This window comes from Cyrtonyx montezumae, unplaced genomic scaffold, assembly GCF_038088225.1.
Source record: "Cyrtonyx montezumae isolate F1298 unplaced genomic scaffold, pur_monq_1.0 scaffold_22, whole genome shotgun sequence".
In the NCBI taxonomy this organism is placed as follows: Eukaryota; Metazoa; Chordata; class Aves; order Galliformes; family Odontophoridae; genus Cyrtonyx; species Cyrtonyx montezumae.
Window position 1 is genome coordinate 2,946,008 of NW_027071959.1, and position 22,288 is coordinate 2,968,295.

At 50.5% G+C, this 22,288-nt stretch overlaps 1 protein-coding gene across 2 annotated transcripts in view; it reads left to right on the plus strand.

Moving 5' to 3' along the window:
- POU2F3 (POU class 2 homeobox 3) overlaps window positions 1–22,288 on the plus strand; it is a 35,468-nt gene that overhangs the window by 5,532 nt on the left and 7,648 nt on the right. For both annotated transcript variants that reach the window (XM_065738490.1, XM_065738491.1), the window contains exons 4-6: window positions 8,221–8,255; window positions 20,825–20,929; window positions 22,158–22,260. In XM_065738490.1, coding sequence (XP_065594562.1) covers window positions 8,221–8,255; window positions 20,825–20,929; window positions 22,158–22,260 — 243 coding nt within the window. The remainder of the gene's footprint in view (window positions 1–8,220; window positions 8,256–20,824; window positions 20,930–22,157; window positions 22,261–22,288) is intronic.

Consider the following 22,288-nt stretch of genomic DNA (forward strand, 5'->3'; position numbering starts at 1 on the left):
CTGCCCGAGCCCTTCCAAGTCAGCACTGGGCTTTGAATGGGAAGAGAGAGTCCCCTGGGATGGACTGGCACCCGTTGCTGATGGGCAGCGTGGTTGAATGGTGGTGAAGGAAGGCTGTGAGTTGGGTTTTGTCGTGGGTGGATGTTATCGGGAAGGCTGCTGCTATCAGCACTGGTGTTCAATAGAGGAGAAGCCAGAGCCAAAGTCGTTGGGGTAAAACGCTTTTTTGGTGCAAGCTTCCCAGAAAGCCATCAGTGTGAGCTGTGATGTCTCCTCTGAGTGGTGATGGAGGGTGTTTAGCAGTGCTCCAGGAGCCTTTCCAACAAGCAGGGATATCAGAATGGGTAAACCTCCCTCATTTACTGCGGACCAACCCTTCCCTGTGGACTGACGCAAGGAATCAGGCTTTTCTCTCACAGGAGAGGATGCTGGCAGATCCTTTAGGGGCCCACAGCACCCACCCCTGATGGAGACCCCCGGGTGCTGCCTCCGTGCTGCACCAAATCTCCCCGGTGCCTTTGTTTGCTTTTTCCCCTTTCCAACAATCCTCATTTACCGACAACAGAGCGCTTTGTACTGAGCTTCCTTGAACTTGTCTATTTTCCCTGCTGTGCAGCAGGAGAGGAATACTCACCGCAGCACCTCTCCGTTTGGTGTTTTGTTTACCAGCCCCATGTGAGAAAATCCCTTTCCAATTACTTACTAATTAACTGAAGGCCCATTTCCTAACAAACTGGACCAATGCACGGCTCTCCAGGAATCTTGCTCCCTCCATAGAAGGCAGTAGTTACCAAAACACCAATATCATTGCTTCCAAAGAATGGAAATCTTTCTAGGTGCAGATTTACAAAGGCCTTTCATCACCTAAAGACATAGACTGGCTCCAAGAAGAATCTTAAATAATAATAATAATAAAAGAAATCTGGAGGGAGCTGGGTGCCAAAATGCTTTTGTAAACCAAGCCCTTGATCTGAAGCCGATGCCTGCAGATCTGATGGGAAGTGTCAGTAGCACAGGTATCACCTCATCCTTTCATATCCCCGCCAGTTCCAGGCACAGAGGGAGGAAAGGGTAATCTGGGCCACCGTTTTACTTTGAAAGCATTTTAAAAGATCACGGGGCTTTTCCCTTTTCGAGGAACTTTCAGCATCTTTTCCTTTTCTGTAGGAGGTCAGGCTTTGGTTCTTCTTTTATATATTTCTCGGTGCTGATTTCCTAAAAAACACTCGGAAGCTTTGAACAAGACGCTCTCCAAAATCTTGTGCATTCTCGAGCTCCTTCCCCCCGTGTTCACTGGTTGCAGCGAAATCCCAAATCTCACAAAACCTACAGAATATCTCCCACCCCGTGCTGCCCCTCCCAAGCCCTTTTATGCTTTCCTTCTGCCTTTCCCATCGCGATACAGGCGTGAGCTGCAGGGGTTATTCCTTTAGGGGTCTCTCAGGGCTGTGTGGGACCATACGGCCCTATAGAGCCCAGCTGTCCTCGCGGGGCCCTCCTTGCCCTGTGTGATGCTGGTAGGGCTCCGTGCACAGGGGTGCTGCCGGGCTCGCGGGCTCCATGGGGGGTAATGACAAGCGCTTGGCTCCGAGCTCTTTTCATCTTTTTAAACTGATGAAAGCCATGCCAGCAAGTTCTGGGTTGGTTTTTTTTATGGGAACTGTGGGGGCTTGGCACTGCCGAGTGTCGCCCCTGGTCTTCAAGCCGAGAGGCAGAGATCTCCCCCTTCTTGTGGTTTATCTAAGCCCTCTGTATCTGATGCAACAAAACGCTGAGGTGGGACTTGCCTCCGTCTGTCTGTTTGTTTGTGTCAGACACTTGTTCCCCGTTTATCTGCTCGATCAAAACAGGTTACACCAAGCAAAGCTACTTCCCTTTGATTTCATCTGTTGAGGCTATGGGGGGGAAGCCAAAGCTTTAACAAAAGGGCGATAGGGAAGCTCTTCAAACACAACCATCGGTAACTGAATAGCTGCAGGCGCTCCGAACATCTTCCCTCCCCACCCTGCAATGCAGGGAACTGGACAGCCTGCCAGCAGCCCGGGGCAGCTGCAATGGGCATCCCAGTGCACGGGGAAGGAGCTGGGCTGTGCAGCGTGGGGCAGCCCTACAGCTTTGGTGTCAGTGGCAGTGGATGGAGCTTGGCGTGGCTGGGATGTGGGAGCAGGCAGATTTGGGGTTGTGGTTCTGGAAGGGTGGGCTCTTGGCTGGTTCTGATGGCATCGTGGTTGTGCTGCCCTCCCAGCCTGGGTAGCATCTCTAGATGCACTAGGAGCAGATATCAATCCCTCTGAAGGTTAGGAAGAACTTTAAGAAAATGGAGGTGGTGAGAGCTGTGATGCATCTGCTCCCATGGTCTTGCAGACGGAATGGCCCTTTGGATGCCACTCTTCTTTCCATCTGCACGGCTTGTCAGCTCGTGGCAGGGAAGGATGGTCTTCATCCAACAGCTCCCAGCCCCAGTGCCAGACAGGCAAGGGCAGCTTGGGGCTGGCCACCAAAATTCTCCACCCAAGCAAAAAACCCTACAAGGTACCCATTCTCTGTCTGTGCATTTTGCATCAAATCACACAGAAAACGAGAGCCCTTGCCTCCAGTCTCTCTGCCACACACTCCCTGCTCAAATGTCATCAGTTCATCTATGCTCCTCAGCTCCAAAGCGGGGGGGTCCCCATCTCACCTCCCACCTTGGTGCCGGGATGCGAGCTCCTGGCTGCAGCTCCCCTGCTATCAGGGGTCACAGGGTTTGTCATATTCCCACAGTAGGTCTCTGGGCTTGCTGGGGAGGGTTTCTTTCAAACTTCATGACTTATAACCCAGTAGGATGCGGAGGCTTTCACCTCCACATCAGCTTCTAACTCAGGCAGAGCACAAGCCCAAGCGACGTCAGCCTGAGATGGGCGCTCAGGTTTTGCACTGCTCACCAACGCGGCTCACCAGGGATGCCGGGGCTGAGCCCATTTCTTTTTTTTTTTTTTTTGCTGTTATCTCTTCAAACGAGGCTGGAGCCTTTTGAGGAAACTTGGCCTTCCTGGCCCCACACCTCGTCCTCGGCTGCACCTCTCCCAGGGGCAGCTCTCCCTGGTGAAACTTCCCTCAAAGCCTCCAGGAGCTCTCTTGTCTCTTCCCCCTGCAGCTACCAACAGCCCCAGGACAAGTCCCAAAGAAGTAAGAGCAGCAGCAGCAGGGCTGGAAACAGCTGGTTGCTATGGCAATGGGGCTTGCTCGGGATTTGCATAGGGCTGGTGATTTTCATAGCACAGCCACATTTAAGGCGAGCAGGAGAAATTTCCATATTCCCAGCTCCAAGTCAGTTGGGGCGTGGGGGAGGCCAGGAGGGGGATATTTGAAATTCAAATGAAGGTGATTAGGGTTTGAGGTTGGGTTATTTTATTTTATTTTATTTTTTTTTCTTAAACATCCCATTATGGAAGAGGATAAAAAAGGATGGGGAGGGGAAGGGGAACAAAAGGCTGGTTTGACTTGAATTAGAGGGGCAAAGGAAGAGCTGGTCTGATCTGCCTCTTGCCCGAGAGAAGAGACTTGCCCTCTCCCAGCACCTGCAGGTGAAATGTTTTCCGTGGGAACAACTGCTGCCCTCGGGTTTCCTTGGGGAAGCTGCCCCAGTCTCCCACACTCACTGTCCCGTGCTCCCCCCACGCCCTGACCCACACAGAGAGCACAGCAGTGGCACTGGGGGGGGGGGAGCTCTTGTAGGAGCAGCATTGCTGTGATCCTGGGGTTTGCACACTGGTTCATCACTCGAGTGAAAGCTTCGCCTGCAGTCTTTGACTGAGTCAGCGCAGATTCACTTTCCTTGCTAAGCAGCCTTGGCTGTCCCACAGAGGTGCTGCAGTGCCCCGGTTGGATCTGTTTGTGTTGCTAGAGCAAACAGCTAATGGGGAAACTACAGCCCTGCTTGGCTGCCTTGCAAACTTCCCGTCCTGTTCACGCTTTCCCTTTCTCCCTTTAAGAAGTTCTGCGGGAGTTAGTTAGCCTTGGGAGCATCAGAGGGCAGGGAGTGGAGCAGAGGGAGCTCAGCTGCAGCTTCTGCCCCCCATCACCAGCAGGCACAAGTGGGGGCAGTCAGGGTGATGGCCCTGAGATAGGAGAAAGTGATTCCAGCCAGCTTCTCCCAGCCAGGACCTCGCTGCTGGGTCTGCAGAAGTGGCTGCTTTAGCTCTGGGAATGGTGGAGAGATCCGTGAGGTGATGACTGAGCATCCAAAGGGAACTGAGTTGCTGAGAATGCTGAATTTCTCTGACTTGATAGAACCGTGCTGTGCTTGGTGCGGGTGAGAGGTTTTCTTTGCTTGCAGCATGTAACTCAAGCTCTGTGTGTAGCCGTGTTTAATGTCACCATTTCTCTACCTGCTCTTGGGCAATGCTTTCGTTTCAATTGTTTGGGGTGAGAGATTTAACACTTCAGTCCGTGCAAGCAAGTTAATTCCTCAGCTTCTAGAAAACGTATCTTGGAAGGTGCCCTGCACCAGGCCTGCTTTGTCAGTCCCCAAAGGTGCTGTGCTTTATCAGCTGTGGCTCTAGGAGAGAGAAATCTTAATTTCAGCTATTTGGTACTCTGACCTGCTTGCCCCATAGAGTCAGCAATGGCAATAGGCAGCTTTGGAGGTGATTCATCCTTCTGTCCTGGGGGTGAGCTGCCCTTCGGAAGGGCTGCCTTCCTCTCTGTGGCTGTAGAGGCAGCCGAGAGCGACTGGCTCCTGATTAGACACTGCCAGTTAGACATCTGAGCCCCAACCCCCTGCCCACTGTTTGCCTGGCACTGTTCCCCCACCGTCATTCAGCTGTTCTGAATTTCCCTCCCAGACGAATGGGGCAGAGAGCTGATTCCCTGTGGGAATTCCCCAACACCTGCTGCAGGTTGAAATAGCTTTCTCATTCCCCCATCCTTCCCCCATCCTTCATCCCTCCATCTCCCCCATCCGAGATCAAACTGTGAGGTGAATTAAGCACGGAGCTGGGTGGGAAGGGGAATGAAGCCAGAACGAAGGTGGCAACCTGGTTGTGTCGTTGGGCAGCTGTCATTCCTGCAGGTGACACCCACATGTCACTGCGTGTCTTTGCTCTGTGAAGGGGAAGATGTGCTGCAATCTCGTTTTTTTGGTGATTTATTGATTTATTTATTTTGCTTTCTCCCCTCGTGGAGCTTTTATCCTAAAAACTTTTATCCTAAAAACTCGACTCCCGGTGGGAATCGAGTCGGATGGGATGGAGCGTGGATGCTTGCTGGGTTTTCTCAGCACACGAAGCCTCCCAGACTGGGGGGAAAGCAACTGCTTTGCTGCTCCCATCCCCAGAGAAACCTCCCCAGGCAAACTCGCACCAGATCTGATGCCAGTGCTATGCAAAACAGCTGCCAGGTGAAGCGAGGAGAGCCGCGCGGTCCCTGTCTGCTGCGCTGCGGGGCTTTATCGCTGCCTCTTCCCCTCCATCCAGGACACCCACAGGAGCCTCGTGGATGGGGAAGCTCCGAAGAACTGTGACATGAGGAGCTCAGAGCTCCTTTTAAAGCCCGGGGTTTCCCTGGTTGGGTGCAATCCTGGGAGCAGAGGGCTTCGTTGAGCCTTTGGGATCCCACTACGCCTGGATGCGTTGTCGGCTGCTGCAGAGCTCCACCAAAGCGAGCGGAGTTCTGGCAGTTTGCAGCAGTTGGGAATCTGCTGCCACTTAACACTTTTCTTTCTTTTTTTTTATCACCTGGAGCTAGAAAAGATTACATCTTAAGTGCAGATCCTTATTGTTTGAACAGCTCGTTCCTTTAAGGAGAGGAATGAGTGCTTCAGTGTGGGTCCTGGTGCTGGTAGGGACTGGGAGGAAACTGGTTTGCTTTTAAAATGGCTGTAGGAGAACCACTGCGTTAGCTGGAAGAAGAGTTGTTATCCCCATCGCACCCGACCCTTGGCTTGCAGCTGAAATCATGTTAATTCTACTTGACACACAAGCTCCTACCAAAATAGAAAACGATGAGATCTGTTTGCAAATAAATCACAGTGCAAACACTCATGGATCCTGCTGAAAAGTGGCAGAGATTTGTGTATCCAGCTCCCATTTACATAACCGCTGGGAGCAGAAATCACCTCGCCCCGTTTTAAATATCTCACTCTTGGACATCTAAGTCTGAACCAGATGCCCGTGGGTCTCTTTGTAGTCCATAAAGAGGAATCCTCATCTCCAGAGGGCCATTCGTCTCTGGTTGAGATAGGAGATGGAGATAGGTTGGGGGAATGGCCTCTGGAGGTGTCTGGTGCTCCTTGTCGTCATCCAGAAGGGCCTGGGGCAGTGGCTCAGGCTTGGACACCCGACCTGCAAATGGGCTCATGTGCATCTCCAGAATGTTCTGTTGTCACAAAAAATAAAGAGGTGGGATGGTGCTATGTATGGTCCTGCGGGAGAGGATAGGGGAATTAGAGAAAAAAAAAAAAAGCAGAAGTACGATGGAGGGCAAAGCACCAGGTGGAAGCTTGGAGGAGGAGGAGGAGGGGGATGTGCTGAGGAGCTTGGGCCTGGGTGCTTTGAAGTGCTGTGTTTTGGCAGAGTCTCGTTTGGAGAGCTTGGCTCGTGGTGTAGTGATGCAGCACGGAGCTGCTGCCCGCTTCCAAGAGCTGGGATGTATGGGGTGACTCAGAGCCCTCATCACTGGGACCCAGGGATTTCCCTCAAGGTCTTTGAATCTTGCCTCATCAACATGCTGCATTTGAACGTGAGCGAAAGTCTTGCGTCCAAGAAACCAGAAGATTACCTTTTCCTTCCTGTTCTATTTTAGCAACTGGGAACTTTATTTCCTTCTCTCCTTGCCCTTCTTCCCTTCAGCTACTGCCATTAGATTGCATCAACCTCCCCCCCCCCCAACCCCAGTGAGTTTCAAAGGTAGAAGCACGGGCCTTGAAGATCCTCACGCAGCCCTGCTCAGGTGTGTGGATGCTGATTGCAATCATCTATTAATGCTATCAGTGTTCCCATCGCTTACCCGTGCAGTCGTTGGCTCTCAGAGCTGGAGCTCAATGAATGAACCAATTCCTGGGGTGGAGCAGTGGGGAGAGGTGGCCAGGGAGCAGGTGGCCATGGCTAGAGCAGCAGCAGCAAAAGGGAATTGCATGGAAAAGGAGAGATGGAAAGAGAGAAAGCTTTGAAAAGCTGCTCTGGAAGAAGCCAGGAAGGAGGATGGGCTCTAGCTCATCAGAAATGCAGACAGGCTGGTGGAAAAGGTGCAGACCTGGAGTGGGTGCATCACCCCTTGAGGATCTCAGAGCTCTGCTCATTCACCAGGGAATAGCATGCACGGTGTGAGATGAAAAACCATGAGCTGGGTGAGGGGAGAGGCTCGAAAGCAAGCTGTGAGCTGGATGGGTGTTCCTGCCTGCACAGCTTTGTGCAGGAGATGTGAACTCTTGAACAACACGATGTGTCAGAGCTTGATCAGATCACAGAGCACGGGCTGTGCTTCGTGGGGAACGTTATACTGGGGGAGAAAAAACAACATGGGAGGAAAAGGCCCCCCAGGGGCTTCTGCTGGTGGGATGTGAACAATTTAGGGCTATTTATCGTGAGCCCAGTTGGGCTGGAGGAGAATGGGTTAGGGAATGGATTGCAAAGAGAAGGGAAGGGGTTTCTTGGGGTTGCCTTTGCAACGATGGAAGCTTCATGGATTCCCTTAAAGCATTCGGAGAGCGTAGCCTTTCCTCTGTGATGTTCCTGATGAATTTGGCAGGTGTGATGGAGGAGGGGGGGGAATGTTTATCATCAAAGGGGAATGAGTGAGGGCCTGTGCGGTACCTTCAGGCTGAAACCTGTCTGATTTTCCCCCTGTGCCTGCCAATCTCTCCTGGAATCAAGGAGACGCCTCTCGAGCACAACCCCACGGCACCCTCTGTTCCTTCAGATATCCCGTAATTACCCGGTGCCACATGGGTTCCTGAAGATCCCTGGTTTGCAGCCCTGGCCACCTGCTTGCTGGCCTCTCCCACAGCTGGTTCTTTGTGCACAGTGCTGGGTTTCCCTGGGCATGTGTTACATCCTCCAGCTCTTTTCTGCTGGAACCTTGTGCTCCCGCTGCTGCCTTCGCACCGCCTCCACCTTCCTCTCCTGTCCTTGCTCCTGCTGAGCCAGCAGCGTATCTTTGGGTATGGAAAGTTTAGCTGGATGCTGAGTGCCATTAACACTGAGACTTGTTTGTTTTTTTTTTCTGTTTGTTTTGTTGTAGGAAGTGAACAGAATGGGCTGGACTTTAACAGGCAGGTAAGATGCTCCCCAGATTCTCCTGTTTTATTTTTATTTTTTGGATTGCTGTTTGTTTGTTGCTCGTCTCGTTGAGTCCCAGGCAGCTCCTGCAAGGAGATAAAACTGTGAGGCCGTGAGCTACTGCTAAACAAACCACAGAAGTCTTTCCCAGTTCCCCTTGTGGGGACACAGCGGCAGATAAAACATTGTGTTTCCAGGCTTCCCCATTTCATAGAAATTCAGTTAATTATAGAGTTTCCTTGAGTCACGCTTTGCTTGAGGCTTTTTCTGGCTTTTTAATTATTTCTATTGTCATTCAGAAACAAAAGGGACCACAGTTGCACCAGCAAATGAGCAAACCCCACCACAAAGCTCCATGTGCTCGCACTATGTGTGACACTGGCACTGAAAGCACTGTGGTATGCAAGTCTGGGAGCACGGGGCTGACTCACAGGAGTATCAGCAAGGGCTGGAGATGAGGTGGTTTGAGGTCTTGGAGTGCCTGGGTCAAGACCAGGCCTGCCTACAATGGCAGATCCTTCTTTGCTAGGTGATAGGGGACACCAGAGACATGCATGTCCTTCTGACAGCAGGGCAGCACGAGGGGATCTGCAGGGATGCTGTCTGTGCTGTGAGATGTTGTCCTCCAGCTCCTTGCAGCTAAAACAGCCCCCGTCTCATGGAGAGCCTGCAGAGATATGGCTCTCAGAGATCCCTAAACCTCTAAGCAGAACCGCAAAGAGAGGCAGGTGACAGCTCTGAGCAGAGCTTCAATCTGCACAGGAACGTGAGTAGACGCTCTGAGTCTCATGCTAAGGACTCCTATGGCCACCCATGGAGCTGGGCTCAGAACTTGGAAATAAAAAGAGCAGGTCTGGAGAGCAAAGCTACCAACCTGCTGCAGGGCCTGGAGCTGGCCATGGAGATGCAGCGAGGAATGTAGCTGCACGGGCAACCACCAGCACCTGATGTTGGTGCTCCTCACAACACAGCAGCCTGCCTGCTTCCAGCTTCACCTTCCCCAGGTTTGCAATCTTTGCAGGCTTTCTGCTGGCAGCAGGTGGGCAGCTGGTGCTGCCCCATTGCTTTCCTGCCCTCCCACCTTCCCTGGCTGGCTCTGGTCTGGCAGATGTCAGTGAGCTGCTGTTTGTTTGGTTGGTTTGGCTGCTCTGGCGTTGGGTGGGTCGTAACTTCCTATCAAAAGGTGTCTTAACACGTTCAGCCATCTTCCAGGTTTTTGGAAAACCCATCTGAAAACAAAAAGTCTTGTGTCTCCAGCTCTGCGGGTTGCAGAGCCCAAAGCACAGGCTTTTTGCACGCCAAGAGAAGAATCCAATCTGCTTCTGACAGGCGATAAAAGAAAATTCCCTCCAGATAGAAATAAGCTCTGAAAGCACGAGATCGTTACACGTTGCAAACTTTTCCAGTGGCAACACCACAAAGATATTACAACTGGATCCTGGGCTGAGGTTAATTGAGGGAACGCTATTGACTGCAGTGAGGGAGAGCTGTGTTACGACTGCCAGCAATTGGACTCGTTATTGTTGAGCTCCTGGTCCCCTGTGCCCTGCTCAATGAGGGTTGCTGGTCAAGGCATGGGGCCAGCCCCATAGTCAGTAGGATTTGGGTGAGCCTAGGGGTGGATGCGGGCCCTGCAGGCAGCGTGGCTCTCTGTCTCCCTCTCTTGGCTCTCCCAAGACCACGCGTAGAGCTGAGCCACTCTCCTCATTGCCATCATCTCAGATGAGCCCAGACGTGGGCTCACGTTTCGGGTTGACCTCAGCTATTGGTGAATTTATCTTCAGTTCAGCAAACAGATGTCGAGCGATGAGAAAAAGGAAGAGGGGAGATGTGGAAATATCAAAGTGTTCTCATGTAAAACCAGATGCTGAGCTCGTTCATTAGGGTGGAGGTTGGTGGGTTTTTAATTTTGGTTTGGGGTTTGGGTTGGTTTTGGGGTTTTTTTTTTCTTTGTTACCTTGCAATTCAAGTTTTCAAGCTGAAGCCAGAGAAGTATGGTTTGAAACCCAACTCTAAGCCGAATGCGAGAGCTCTTTGACTTTATTTGGAGTGTTGGGCGCTAATCGCTTTGAAGATCATAAATCTCACATCGTTTAAGCCTCTCCCCCAGCCTTTGTAGATGGCCTACATTTCAGGTCTGCTTCCCTCCCCTGTTGTGCCCCAGGCAGGAAAAGAAGGGTGGAGTGACCTGGTTAGACCCCTTCTTGCCTCCCAGTTCCCTGCTGGGACTGCTCTCACCGTGCAGATGGGGAGGAGGGAAACTCTTGTGGAGTTTGAGGTTTTCTCGCAGTTTGTGGGTCAGGCCTGTGCTTTATGAGAAAGCTGCTTTCTGCTCCCTCAACCTATTTGGCAACCGTCCCTCCCCCCCCCTCCCCTCTTCAACCTCTCCTCCCACCTGGATGCAACAGTAATTTGTATGTGAATGAGAGGGGAAAGGGAGTGTATGGAAAAAAAAAAAAAAGCAGCATCTTCTGCCTTGCCTATCTGGTTTGGCTTTTTATTTAGAGAGTCTAATGCTGGTTGTTTCCTGTTTATATCAAGGGAAATGCAAAGAGAAAGTAATAAACTTTCACCTTCAGTGCTGGCACCCTGGGGAGGGACATCTGCTTCTTGATGGTTTGGGATCGTGGCCAGAGTGTGTCGGGGAGAAGCAAGGAGCTCTGCAAGGGTGGCTTCAAACTCCTGCAGCAGAGCAGCTCCGATTCCAGAGCTGGGCACTGTCTCCAGAGCTCTGCCTGGAAGTGTTGCATCAGAGCTTTACCTGCTGCTGTGCAGCGATCCTCACCAGGTGGGGAGACCGTAGTTTGTGTCGTTTCCCCACCCGTACGTGCAACGTTCACCCTTTAAGGAAATACTACACTGTTTGTTTTCATAGGCAGCTCTGAAGAGAGCTATTCTGGAGAGCAGGTAATTTGCCTTTTGGAGTTAATCTCTGGAATAACACTGGTTCTGAGTATGCACGGAGCTGAGGGTGATGGTTTTGGGCTCAGGAGGTGTTGTGTGTGCAGTGTGCACACGGTGCGTCCACAGTCAGCAGGGGAAGACACAAATCCTGTGTCCATGACTTCTTTTCCACCACAGAGGTGATGAGTGGGCTCCTGTCGTGAGCTGCCTTGCAGCAATGCAGCTCTGAGTGCAGGGGCAGAATGAGGGCTCGCCCTCCTCTCCTTGCAGAGATGCTCTCAATCCCTGTGCCGTGCTCCAGTGCTGGGACAGAATGTGTCTTCTGCAACAGAGCTGAAAGGTTATGGATTAGTGAGGCAGGAAAGGCTTAGCGAGATCTGTATGTGCTCTGTATCCAAATACACCATGCAGTTTCATTCCAAAGAAAGGCTACCTCTTGCAGACAGGCTGTCATTTGTTTAATGGTAATGATGGGTTGGAGATTTGTACCAATATAAAGGTGATGCTGCCGTGAGACCTGGCCATATTTCAGACAGATGAGCAGGTGATCGTGTGCCTGAGTAGCCCGGGGCTCTGCATAGCCTCAATTTTCCGGTTGGTTCTTTACTCCTATTACTTTATATTCTTTATTTTACGCCCACTGGAGGTGTAATGTGGGTACACCCCTCTCCTATGGATCTCCTAGAAATAGGATCTTGGGAAGCAAGTGACTGGGAGATGTGCTGGTGGGGCAGGAGAGACCTTGAGAGCACAGGGGGAGCATCTAGGGCTAAATCAGAGGACAAGAGATGCGGATGAAGTGGTCTGGTGTTCCTGTGCACTTCAGCTTAGCACTGAGCTCCCACATCAGGTCACACACTGTGCCATTCTGACTGTCCCTAATGAGTACAAGGGACACATGTTGCATCTCTCTTTCTCGGCGCTCAGTCAGCACAAGCCATTGAGCTGCTTATCATTCCCAGCCACTAGGACTCGAGTTGATTTTTTTTTGGCCAATTGAATGCCTCTGGTCCAAAAAATCAGAGGATCTTCTGAAAAACTCTTCAAAATCAGGTGAAGGATTCTGCGTGCTGTCTGCCAGAGGTGCTACCTGGGGACCTCATCTCCCTGCCCTGTCCCCATCTGATGGGGTCATTGTCTGGGGGAGCTTTCATCTTTGACTTACAGCTGTTCTGAGGGAGGAGCCTGAGCTGTCTCGGATTTTCACAGCTGATGTCCCGTAGGCACATGATGTGAGAAAAGCAAGCAAGCAAGCTGCAGCTGAGATCTGAAATCACAGGTGGCCCTTTGCAGTGCCATTAATAACACCCTGACCTTGTTTGGTCCTTTCCACCCACACGTCTGAAGGCACTTTGCTAATGAATCGAGCATCCCGGTGCTTCCAGGAGGCAGGGAGGTGTTCAGCCCTGTCTTGCAGGCAGGCACTGACTGCCTGGCCTTTCCCAGAGATGCTGAACGCTGTGATTGCAGCTGAAATCAGCGTGTGCTTCATAGGAGAGTTGCCTGTGGACATCGAGGTGTATTGTAATCCAGGGCCTCACTCCCTGGCTGAGCCGGGCTATGGACTCCCATTGTCTGATTCATAGTCTTGTGCTCAACCACAGACAAGTTCTTCCTCCCCTCCATCCTTTTGAAGGTGGAAAGAAGGGCCCAACTCGCTCGGTAGTTTGTTATTAATATCTGGGATGCAAAACTCCCTGCAGATTTAATTTTGCTCAATCAGGGCTTCCCTCCCCCTGGCGATCTCTCTCATAGTTTTTTCATTCCACTTTGTGTTCCCACCTCCCCCTAATCTCATGTGTTCCCTAGATGTCATTTCTGTTCCTGCTTGGCTCTCCCTGTGGGTAGTTCAGGTTTCAGTCTGCCCTCCAGATTTCCATCCCCGTCCTGTTTTGCCCTCCTCTCGAGGGGAGGTTCCCATCCCGCTTCCTTCTCCCCTCTGGGGATCAATTCAGATTTTCCTCTCTCTTCATCTCCGCATCGCCCCAGGGTCTCAGCCGAAGTCTTGCAGCTGCTTTTCATCTCTTGAGCCTCCTCTAGCTGGAAATGGGCCGGGCTGTCCATATCTGCCTTGACTGACACTGGATCTAAGAGGAGCACCACCTTGGCCTTTCCCTTTTGAAGTTCCTTTGCTCCGTCCCAGGGATAGACTGATTGCATAAATTTGTATGTGTGCTGGTTCTTCATTGAAATGCAACCCTTTGGGAAAGCGTCAGAGAAAGCCCTGGCTGGAGGGAAAGTCCTCTGTTTCTAAATATGGCACTGCTTTGCTTAGACAGAGATGCAGAGGAACCTCTTCTGCAGGCTAGTTTTGTTTTGGCACCTCAGAGGCCCTCAGATGAGATTGCTGGGAACCAACTCCAAAACACACCAGCGACTCTCTGGGAAGCTTATAGGGGGAATGATGGAAGCAGGAGGAAGGATTTAGGTTTGTTGGATATTTATGTATATATTTTTTTCTCCTCAAGGGCTGGACTGAAATCACTGAATCTTTTTGGTTAGCCACTAACTGTTGGGAACAACCCAACGTTGCTTTTGAGTTGCTGGGCTGTGCCAGGCTCTAAGGTCCAGTCGCATCCTGTTCACAGACTCCAACTGTCCCACTCTGACCTACATTTGTAAGGTGTTTCCTACCCTTGTGCCCTTGGCCCAATGGAAATACATCTCATGCTGTTGTTCCAAAGCTGTCTTATAGATCAGGGAGGGACAGGCTGGTCTTCTCTTTGTGCAAGTCCTCTGCTCCAGCCGTGCACCTCTCACCCTTTGGTCAATGTTTTCTGAGCTTGCAGGGGATAAGCTCTGTTTTCATGCACTAAAGAGATTTAATGATCTTTTCCATAATAGAAACTGAGCTCAAGGCATAGTTGTCACCATCAAGGCAATTTTAAGCATGGATATGACTCTCCTGCCTGCTGGTGAATGGCTCATTGGTAATAAAGAGAAGACTCCAGATTCTTGAAGGCCTTTCATCTGGTGAGCTCCAAGAATTCAATCAAAGCCTGCACCACCCAGCAAGGGTGGGGCCCTTGCACCCATTTTACAGAAGGGCAAGTCATAGCATAAAAAGGTGAAGGCGATGGGGTTTCAAGCAAGGCCTCTAATTTTGGAAGCCTGACATCAGAGCACACTTTCTCCCGTCCCGGAGGTGATGTGCTCACGCTCCATGTGAAATCAGTGGGTCGGACTGGTGGAGCTCAGCCCCTCGGGGGGCAGACGTGGGGCTCTCACTGCAGCACACCCAACACGTGGAAGTCATCCAGAGCTCTCTACCCTCCGTTCCCTCCCTGCTTTTCATATCCCTGCCTGTAGCAGGGGGGTTGGAACGAGATGATCTCAAAGGTCCCTTCCAACCCAATCCGTTCTATGATTCCACTCAATGCAAAATGAAGCGTTGCTGTCCAGCAGCACTGATCTTCCTCACTTTCCCTTTCTTTTTTAATTATATTCCCTGCGTGCCTTCGATTTGATTCTTTTCCCTGTGTCTCTGCTCCCGGGGATGCAGCAGTGGGTGCCAAAACCCCCCTGCCCCAATCAGTGGGATCTGCAGAGCTGGGATGGAGCTGGCCCCAGTCACGGGAGCTGGCTGATTCCGAGCAAATTCCTTTCCATTGCAGGATGTGGTGGGAAGCAATGTGCCACTGAGGGATCCCCCCCAGCACAGTGCTGCTAGGGAGTGACAGATCCGAGGACTGTGGGGAGGCAGTGCTGGGTGCTGGGATGGTTTCTGGTTGGTTGGCAGCCAGGGGGCATGGAGAATACGGGATGAGCACAGTCTGCTCCCCGTTGGCCGGAGATCTGTGGGAAAGGGGAAATTTTTCATGAGTGGTTGAAGGTTTGGTTCTGGCCCCAGCGAGGCTCCGTCAGACAGCTTTGCTGCTGACTGCAACAGGAACGTGGTCAGGTTCCAGGGAACCTGTGCAAGCATGCAGGAGGGCCTGGGAGAAGCCATGTAGCCTGGCGTGTGTGAAATCGGATTGATAAGGAAAGGGGCAGGGATGCAGCTCAGGGTGGGAGAAGAGATAAGCACCGAGGTGTAGGCAGAGGTGGAGTTTTGGAGAGCTTTGGAAGTTGGGCAAGTGGAATTGAGGAGCAGTGCTGCAATGCATGGGGAGGTTGGGGCAGGAGGGCAGAGCTGAGGGGGAGTCCTGGAACAGAGCTGTGGGAGAAATTGCAGCCTTTACAGAGGTACAGCCGTTTTCCATGCATTGTTTGGAGGGTCTCATCATTCTGACCAAGAAAATGACATTGTCCCCTCCCCACCCCTTTTTTTTTTTTTTATAAATGCTTCCAGTTTGGCACATCCACAGGCCCCATCAGGGCAGGCACTGTGTGCATGAGTACCACTAATAAGAGTAGAGATGCTCTGAGCTGCTGATTGTCAGTATCCTTTGTCCAGTTCTGTGCTCTCTGGATGCAGACAGCCACCCCAAAGCCCTCAGCTTGCACAGGGATGGTTCAGCTGTGAGCAGTGACCATTAGGGACTGGTGCTCGCCCAGCTCTGGCTCCAATTCCCCTCTCCCACACCCAGCTCTGGTGTTGGGAGCCTGCTGTGCTACACATGGGCATTCTGAGTCCTGTCCCTTGGTGCAGAGAGCTGGGCTGACTTTTTCCTGTTCTATGCCTCAGTGCAAAAGCACCAGGTTAACACTGAAACAGAAGAGCTGTGAATGCAAAGCGGAGCATGGCTCTGTCAGTTCCTCTTTGTGTATCTCGGTGACACTGTTTTCATTTCCCATCCCCGCTTCTACTGCAGCCATGGCACAGCCATGAGTGTCCTGAGCTGAAGCTCAGGGGGTTGAAGCATATCACATCTAACTTCATTTAATAAGCACTGAGGCCTTGTAAAGCTCTGATGCAGGTGTGTCGAGGTTAGGGATTACATTCTAGTTTTCCAGTGTGCTGTCATTACTGAGTGGTCGGATGTAGTCGGTGAGACATTCTGCATGGGATTAATTCTGCTTTTGTCACGCTGACAGCTTCTAAAAATCCCACCCTATGATGTGAGAGGATATCAAATTTGATAGGAGGGGAAGTACTGTATTAGCATCAGGGTTTTCTGCTTTCTTCCCAGTGTCTGTTAAGCCTTGCTGCGTGTGCAGGATAGCACACGTGGAAATAGTAATTGCAAGCCCATTATTCTTATTGCTATAATTTATTATTAGCGTGTGTTTTATTTTATGGTGCCCACATGTGCAGGTAATTCACAGAGAAGCGTGCTGACACCACGGGAAGGTGGGAAGGCTTGGCAAGCTGCAGTAGCCCTGAATCTAATTCTGATGTCTGATTCTACCCTAAGACATCCTCCCTCGGCTTCAGGCAATGCTGCCGTAGGAAATGGCACTTGGGGAACCACTCAGGCCAGGAAGAAATGTGCCATTCCTTCCTGGTGAGGGACAATAGGCTCAGACCCTGCAAAGCTCTGTGTGCCTGATCCCCTTCCCAACAGCTGCACCCACTCCTCTTTGCAGCTGTAGTGGGACGGATACGCATAAGTCAAAGTCTTAAACAGCTGTGAATTGCTGACTGAGATAAGCCAGATACAGGGGCAAATAAATACCTGTTTCAAAGAGGTTATGGGCTAAATAGAAACTGCCCAGCACATACAATTGTCTTCAGCCCTAAAACAATGACTGCAGCTTCTGCTTGGTGCTGGGGAAGGCTGGCATGGCTTCTGGGGCAGTTCTGATCCCAAGTGGAGCGAGCATCCCAGGGCTGGTGCTGAATCACTCAGTCCCACTTTTGTAAAGAGGACAACGGAGCGGTGCTGTGTCCCATCAGTGCCCACCCAGAGGAGGTGGCATGGGGCTGTGTGTGGGCTGCCTGGTGGGCAAGGCTGAGCCACGCAGATGGCCAGGTCCTTGTTGTTCAATACCTGAATTGCTAATTGAGGCAACATGCAGCACCTCCAGCTGCCCCTGGCATTGGTGCTGGGTGGATGCCAGGAGCTGCAGCCAGAGCCCTGTCCAACCAATGGCATCCTGCTGCCAGCTCCCCACCATGCAGGTGGCTCACTCTGTCCATCTGTACGGGGACGTCCTTCCACGTGCTGAGACCGGGAGCTCCTAACGTGACCCTCTCCAACTTCCTCGTGTAAGGCCGGCCCCGTGCAGCTTTGCAATATGTCTGCAGGATGTTTTCACGAGCCAAATGTTTGCCAAAAGTTCACAGATCAGTTACAAAACAGATGTACCCTTTCTTTTCATTTCTTTTTTTTTTTTCCTCCCCTTCTTCCTACTGGTAAGGAAGAGTTTGTGCAGTAATTGCAGGCAGGTTGGGAGATGTTTTCTTCATAATTCTCCTTCTTATGAAATGTTTATGAAACACCATCCACAAATCAGTTACGCAAGTGAGCCGAAGAGCTTTGATCATTTTCCATCGCCCTCAATATGTTTCTTAGTTTGTTTTGCTTTTTGTTTTTGTTTTCAGGCTAGAGATAGGCAAGAAACAATCCATCATTGGCCGTGCCCAGCAAACGCGCTCGCCAACTTAAGGAAGGGACTCTCCTTTCTCCAGTCACTCTTCCTGTGCTTTTTTTTTTTTTGCTCACGTTGCTCGGGGGCAGCTGACCCTATTTTAAGGCTGTGAAAACATCCACCTGAGATTTGCAAGTGTGATTCCTCTCCCCAAAGGAGCTGTGCATGCGGGTGCCGCCTGCCGTTACCTGCTCCAGCCCGGGGCAGGCACCTGAAAGCAAGAGGGGAGCCTCGTGCTGTTTGATCTTGTCCTGCTCTCCTACCAGGTTGCTTAGCCTTGGAGAGTGCAGTTCCCCCAAATCCAATGACCACAGTCATCGCTGGGGAACCACAGCAAGAGTTGGTCCTGATTTTGGCTAAATCACTGTTGCTCGCTTGCCTTGCTGTCACGTGGAGCTTGGCCAACATAGGGTGACCCCATGACAATTTCAGCCTCCTTTGGTATTTTTAAGGAACGCTCTCATGTTTGTAGAAAATACCTGCAAATACAGGTCGCATGCACTGGGGAAGGCGAAGGCAACTCCCCCTCCTTGTTTTATTAGTTTGAAATTAACATGATTTTAAGAGAGTCTCATGATTTTGAGTGGCCGCGCCCACAATGTGTGTGGTTTTTGGGGGGAGTTTTGGTTTGGGTTCGTTAATGTACAGTTGGTAATAGTGCTGGTTTAGCTGGGGAAAAAAAAATATGAAGGTGCAGGATTTGCATAAACCAACCCAAAAGTTTTGGATATCCCCCGAACTCTCGCTAATGAACAATTAGCCAGCTGCAGGCCTGTTGGGGATAGGAAGAGGAGGGAAAAGTAAAATTGAGCCTAAAACCAATGAAAAAAGGTGCAGGGGAGGATTTGTCAAGAACACCCAGGTTCCCGCCCACCGTGCAGGAGAGAACCAGAGAATTCCAGGGACGGGGGAAGGAGCAGTGGGAGATGTTGTTGTTTTTAAATGGGGAACCGGTCCTTTGCCAAACCCACCTCCCGTTCTCATACTGTGCGATGCCGGGATGCAGCTACACACCCCTTTCAGGCTGGAGTGCTTCCAGATCATTCTGCTTGGCAGCTGTAAAAATTGATTTCAGTTTGGAAATGGCTCGTGCTTCTTCAACACTCCGCTCCTGTTGGGATCGTCACCCAGGCGGGATCCAGCACCTCGTTTTCTGAGACGCGGACAGCTTTTCTTTTTTGAGACTGTTCAGACGTGGATGAGCGTGTTGTGTGAGGCTGCCCCATGGATTGCCAGCAGGGCTGACGTTTATTTATTTATTTTTCACTTTTTGGCTCGGATGATTATTATTTTTTTTAATTTTATTTTTCGTTATTTTTCGACGTACCCTCAGGGAAGGGGAAAAGAAAAAAAAGAAAGCATATAAAGCTGTTTCCTTCCACTGAGCAATGGCTCAAGGGTAACGGTGCTCTCCCCAACCTTTTGCTACCATTTATTTAGTCATTTAAACACGATCTGTGTTGATAGTGATCGAGAAGCTCTTCCATCTGATTTTTTTTTTCGCCAGGCCACGCGGGATGATCATGCCAACCTGAGAGGTAGGAAAGAGCTGGAATTCATAGCATGTGTAGCTCTTGTCGCAAGGAGCTCGTGTTATTGCAAAACGAGTTTCGGCGGTATCCAGAGCTGCAGCTGGAATGAAAGGAGGTGTTGTAACTCTCTTCCCTCCACACAACACCTTCCAAAACGTTTTTTCGGGTCTCTTTGCACTGCAGCTCCCGTGGTCGCATCTTCTCTTTCTCTCCCTGGGGAATGTTGCACTTTCGTTTGCTTTACTTGAACTGAGTTAAATACTCCCTTGGCCAGAAGTACTTGCTTGGGCCACAGTCTTTAAACGGGACGTTTCTTGCCCCCCTCTGCTGGTTGGAGGCTGCATGACCTACAGCACAACACTGGCCAAGCGACCCTGCTCCATTTCTGGACAGTGTTGGTTTGGGGTCTACTTGATGGGTCACGGAAGGTGCAGCCCCAGTACAAAGAGTGAATCTATGATGCTGAGGCTGCAGACGAGGTCTTCAAGACAAAGACGTGTCCTCTCAGGTTTTCTCCTGGTTCTTCCAGGTTGTGGGAACGGGAGCCACTTGCACTGCCTTAGAATAGGATGGGGGCTGTTGAGATGAGCCTTGGTCTGAGTGCTCTCACACTCGAGAAGAACATAAGTCAAAATCTGAGAACTGTTCGCTCGTATCTTTCCTCAGAGAAAATGTATTATAAGAGATCTAGATGACCTTTTCTTGTGTACAGCATCTGCACATAGATGCTCCTCAGCTTTCAGGAATTAATCCATAAACTTCTACAATCTCCCCAGCGAGGTTCACTCCCCTTCTCTCCCAGCTAAAAAAAAATATCATCTAATAATACAAATGATGTTTTATTATTATCTTTATATGTAGAAGCAATGTTAAAATTGAACGTGGAGGTTCTGCAGTAAACCAGGTGGGAGTATTCAGTCCCTGGGTAAATTCTTTACAACGTGGACTCAGAAATTGTGATTTTTGTAGACTGGAATCTGTCTTGAAAATGAAAGTAGGTTAGAATGACCACTGGACAAAGGGCTGATGACTGTGAAATTGGACATTTTTCTCACAGCTCATTCTAGCTAAGGAAGATCTGCTGATCCAGTACAATAGGACCTCCCAATTTCTTGCTGTTTTCTCATCGTTTGGTACATGTAGTGCTGAGGGAGGTGCGTTTTCAAATCAGGAAGATTACACTGCTTTTTGAGGTCTTTCACTCCATTTCCTTTCCTTTCCTGCTCTGCTCTCCATTCACTTCTACCTACGGAGAAAAGCATGAGGCTGCCAACAGCCAACACAGGGCTGCAGGTTATGATCTATGCAGGGGAACTGTCGTATCTTCCTAATAACACCGAAGAATGCCTCAATGTTTTGTCTGAGGAAAACTTTAAAGCCTGCTAAGTCACTGGAAACTTCCTGAAGAGTTTCAGTGAATGTGCTTTAATTGAGTGAACTGCAAGCCTCCCCTTGGTTTGGCAGAGCAGAAAACTATGTGTTGTAAACTGGAGAGCAGAAGTGGGGAACGACCCATGTCATCCTCCCCAGGTAGGGGTGGAAGCAGTGGGTCCAGACCTCTCTTCCACAGCCATCCCTCCCCCATCTCTCCCACCTCCAGCTCCTGACCTCCTTCTGTCTGTCCCCTAATGCCGCCATCACTTTTCTCTTTTCCAGATTAAAACTGAAGACCTCAGCGACTCCTTGCAATCTACAATCCCCCCCAGGTCAGGACACCTTGTACAGGGATCCTCAATGATGCCTGGAAGCCAGATCGCAGGGGTGAGTGCCTCTGTTGCACCAGGGGTCAAGAGCGCCCAGGGGAAAGGCTGGTTTTGAGGCACTTGCCAAACTCAACACATCTTTTGGCGGTGACAGAAGGAGACTTGAGGATATGATGGACACTGAATCAAAAAAGTGAATCTGTGCTGGCACAAATCCACCTCCTCCTCAGCCTCTTCTCAGCAGCTCTGTGTAATGCCGTGCCAAAGGATGCAAAGCATTTGATGTGGACCCAAAGGGAGATTGGACGTGTGCTTGGGATATACTTCTGTTGAGGGTTTACTAAGTAAGAAAATCATACCATGCTCAGAAAATCCCTTGAGCTGAAAAAAATTGGAGGCTGAGACAACAAGAGGAAGTGTTGGATATGTTTGCCCTTGCCTTCCTCTTTCCTGAATGCCTAGTTAATGCCATCATTGGAGTTATGACCCTAGACTAGATTAACTTTTAATCTGAACCAGCACAGCCAGCTTGGTACGTCTGCTCCTATTGATATACACCAGAGAAGACATTTATCCTTTGAGAGATTTATTTTTTTTTCTAAAGAGGTTTGGTCTTACTGGAGCTTTTTTCTCTCTATCCTAAGCAAATGCCAACTCTTATTCCCTAATCCCAGTGCGAGATGTGGGACCCTAGCAATGTGAAGAGGCACTCTCAGCATCTCTCAGCCCCTATTACCTGTTCTGGTCAGAGCAGAGTGGGGAAAGCTCAGCAGATATACAGCAAAGAGCAGAAAACATATTGGGATCTGGTGTCTGTGTCCGTCACAGAGCTGGTGAAGAGCAAAGCAGCTCAGTGTTGGTGGGATGGGACAGTCTGTGTGATCTTAGAGAGTGTATTCTCTGAAAAATGCAGTGTTTGTGAGAAGCTGAGATCCAAGGGAAGGGTGACTGTTAGTTCTGACAAGCAGATTTTGATTTCCATTCCATCAAAAATATCTTTCAAGCGTTAACTTTCGAAGTTAGAAGCAGGCATTCTCCCTGTGGATGTCTGCACGTGCATGGAATTTCACTTTCTAAGCCAAAACCTTCAGATCCTGGAGCAGCTCTGGATCTGCAGCTCTCCTGTGCACGAAGGACACATACGTGGTGTGCCAGCAATTAAATGAGAAGTGTGAATGGGGTCAAGGGCAGCGTAAAAGAGCAGGGAGTAGGGAGCAGCCTTACAGAGAGGTGATGCTGTGTGGAGAGCTGACATCTCTGAGCTTTGCTGTTTGCTTTTCTTGTAGGACATGAGCTCTCTCCACACCCTGCAGCAGCTCGTGTTGCTTCCTGGCCACATGCAGTCTGTTCCCCAGTTTCTCCTCTCTCAGTCCCAGGCAGGGCAGCAAGGTAAGAGCTCATTGCCATCAGCAGATCC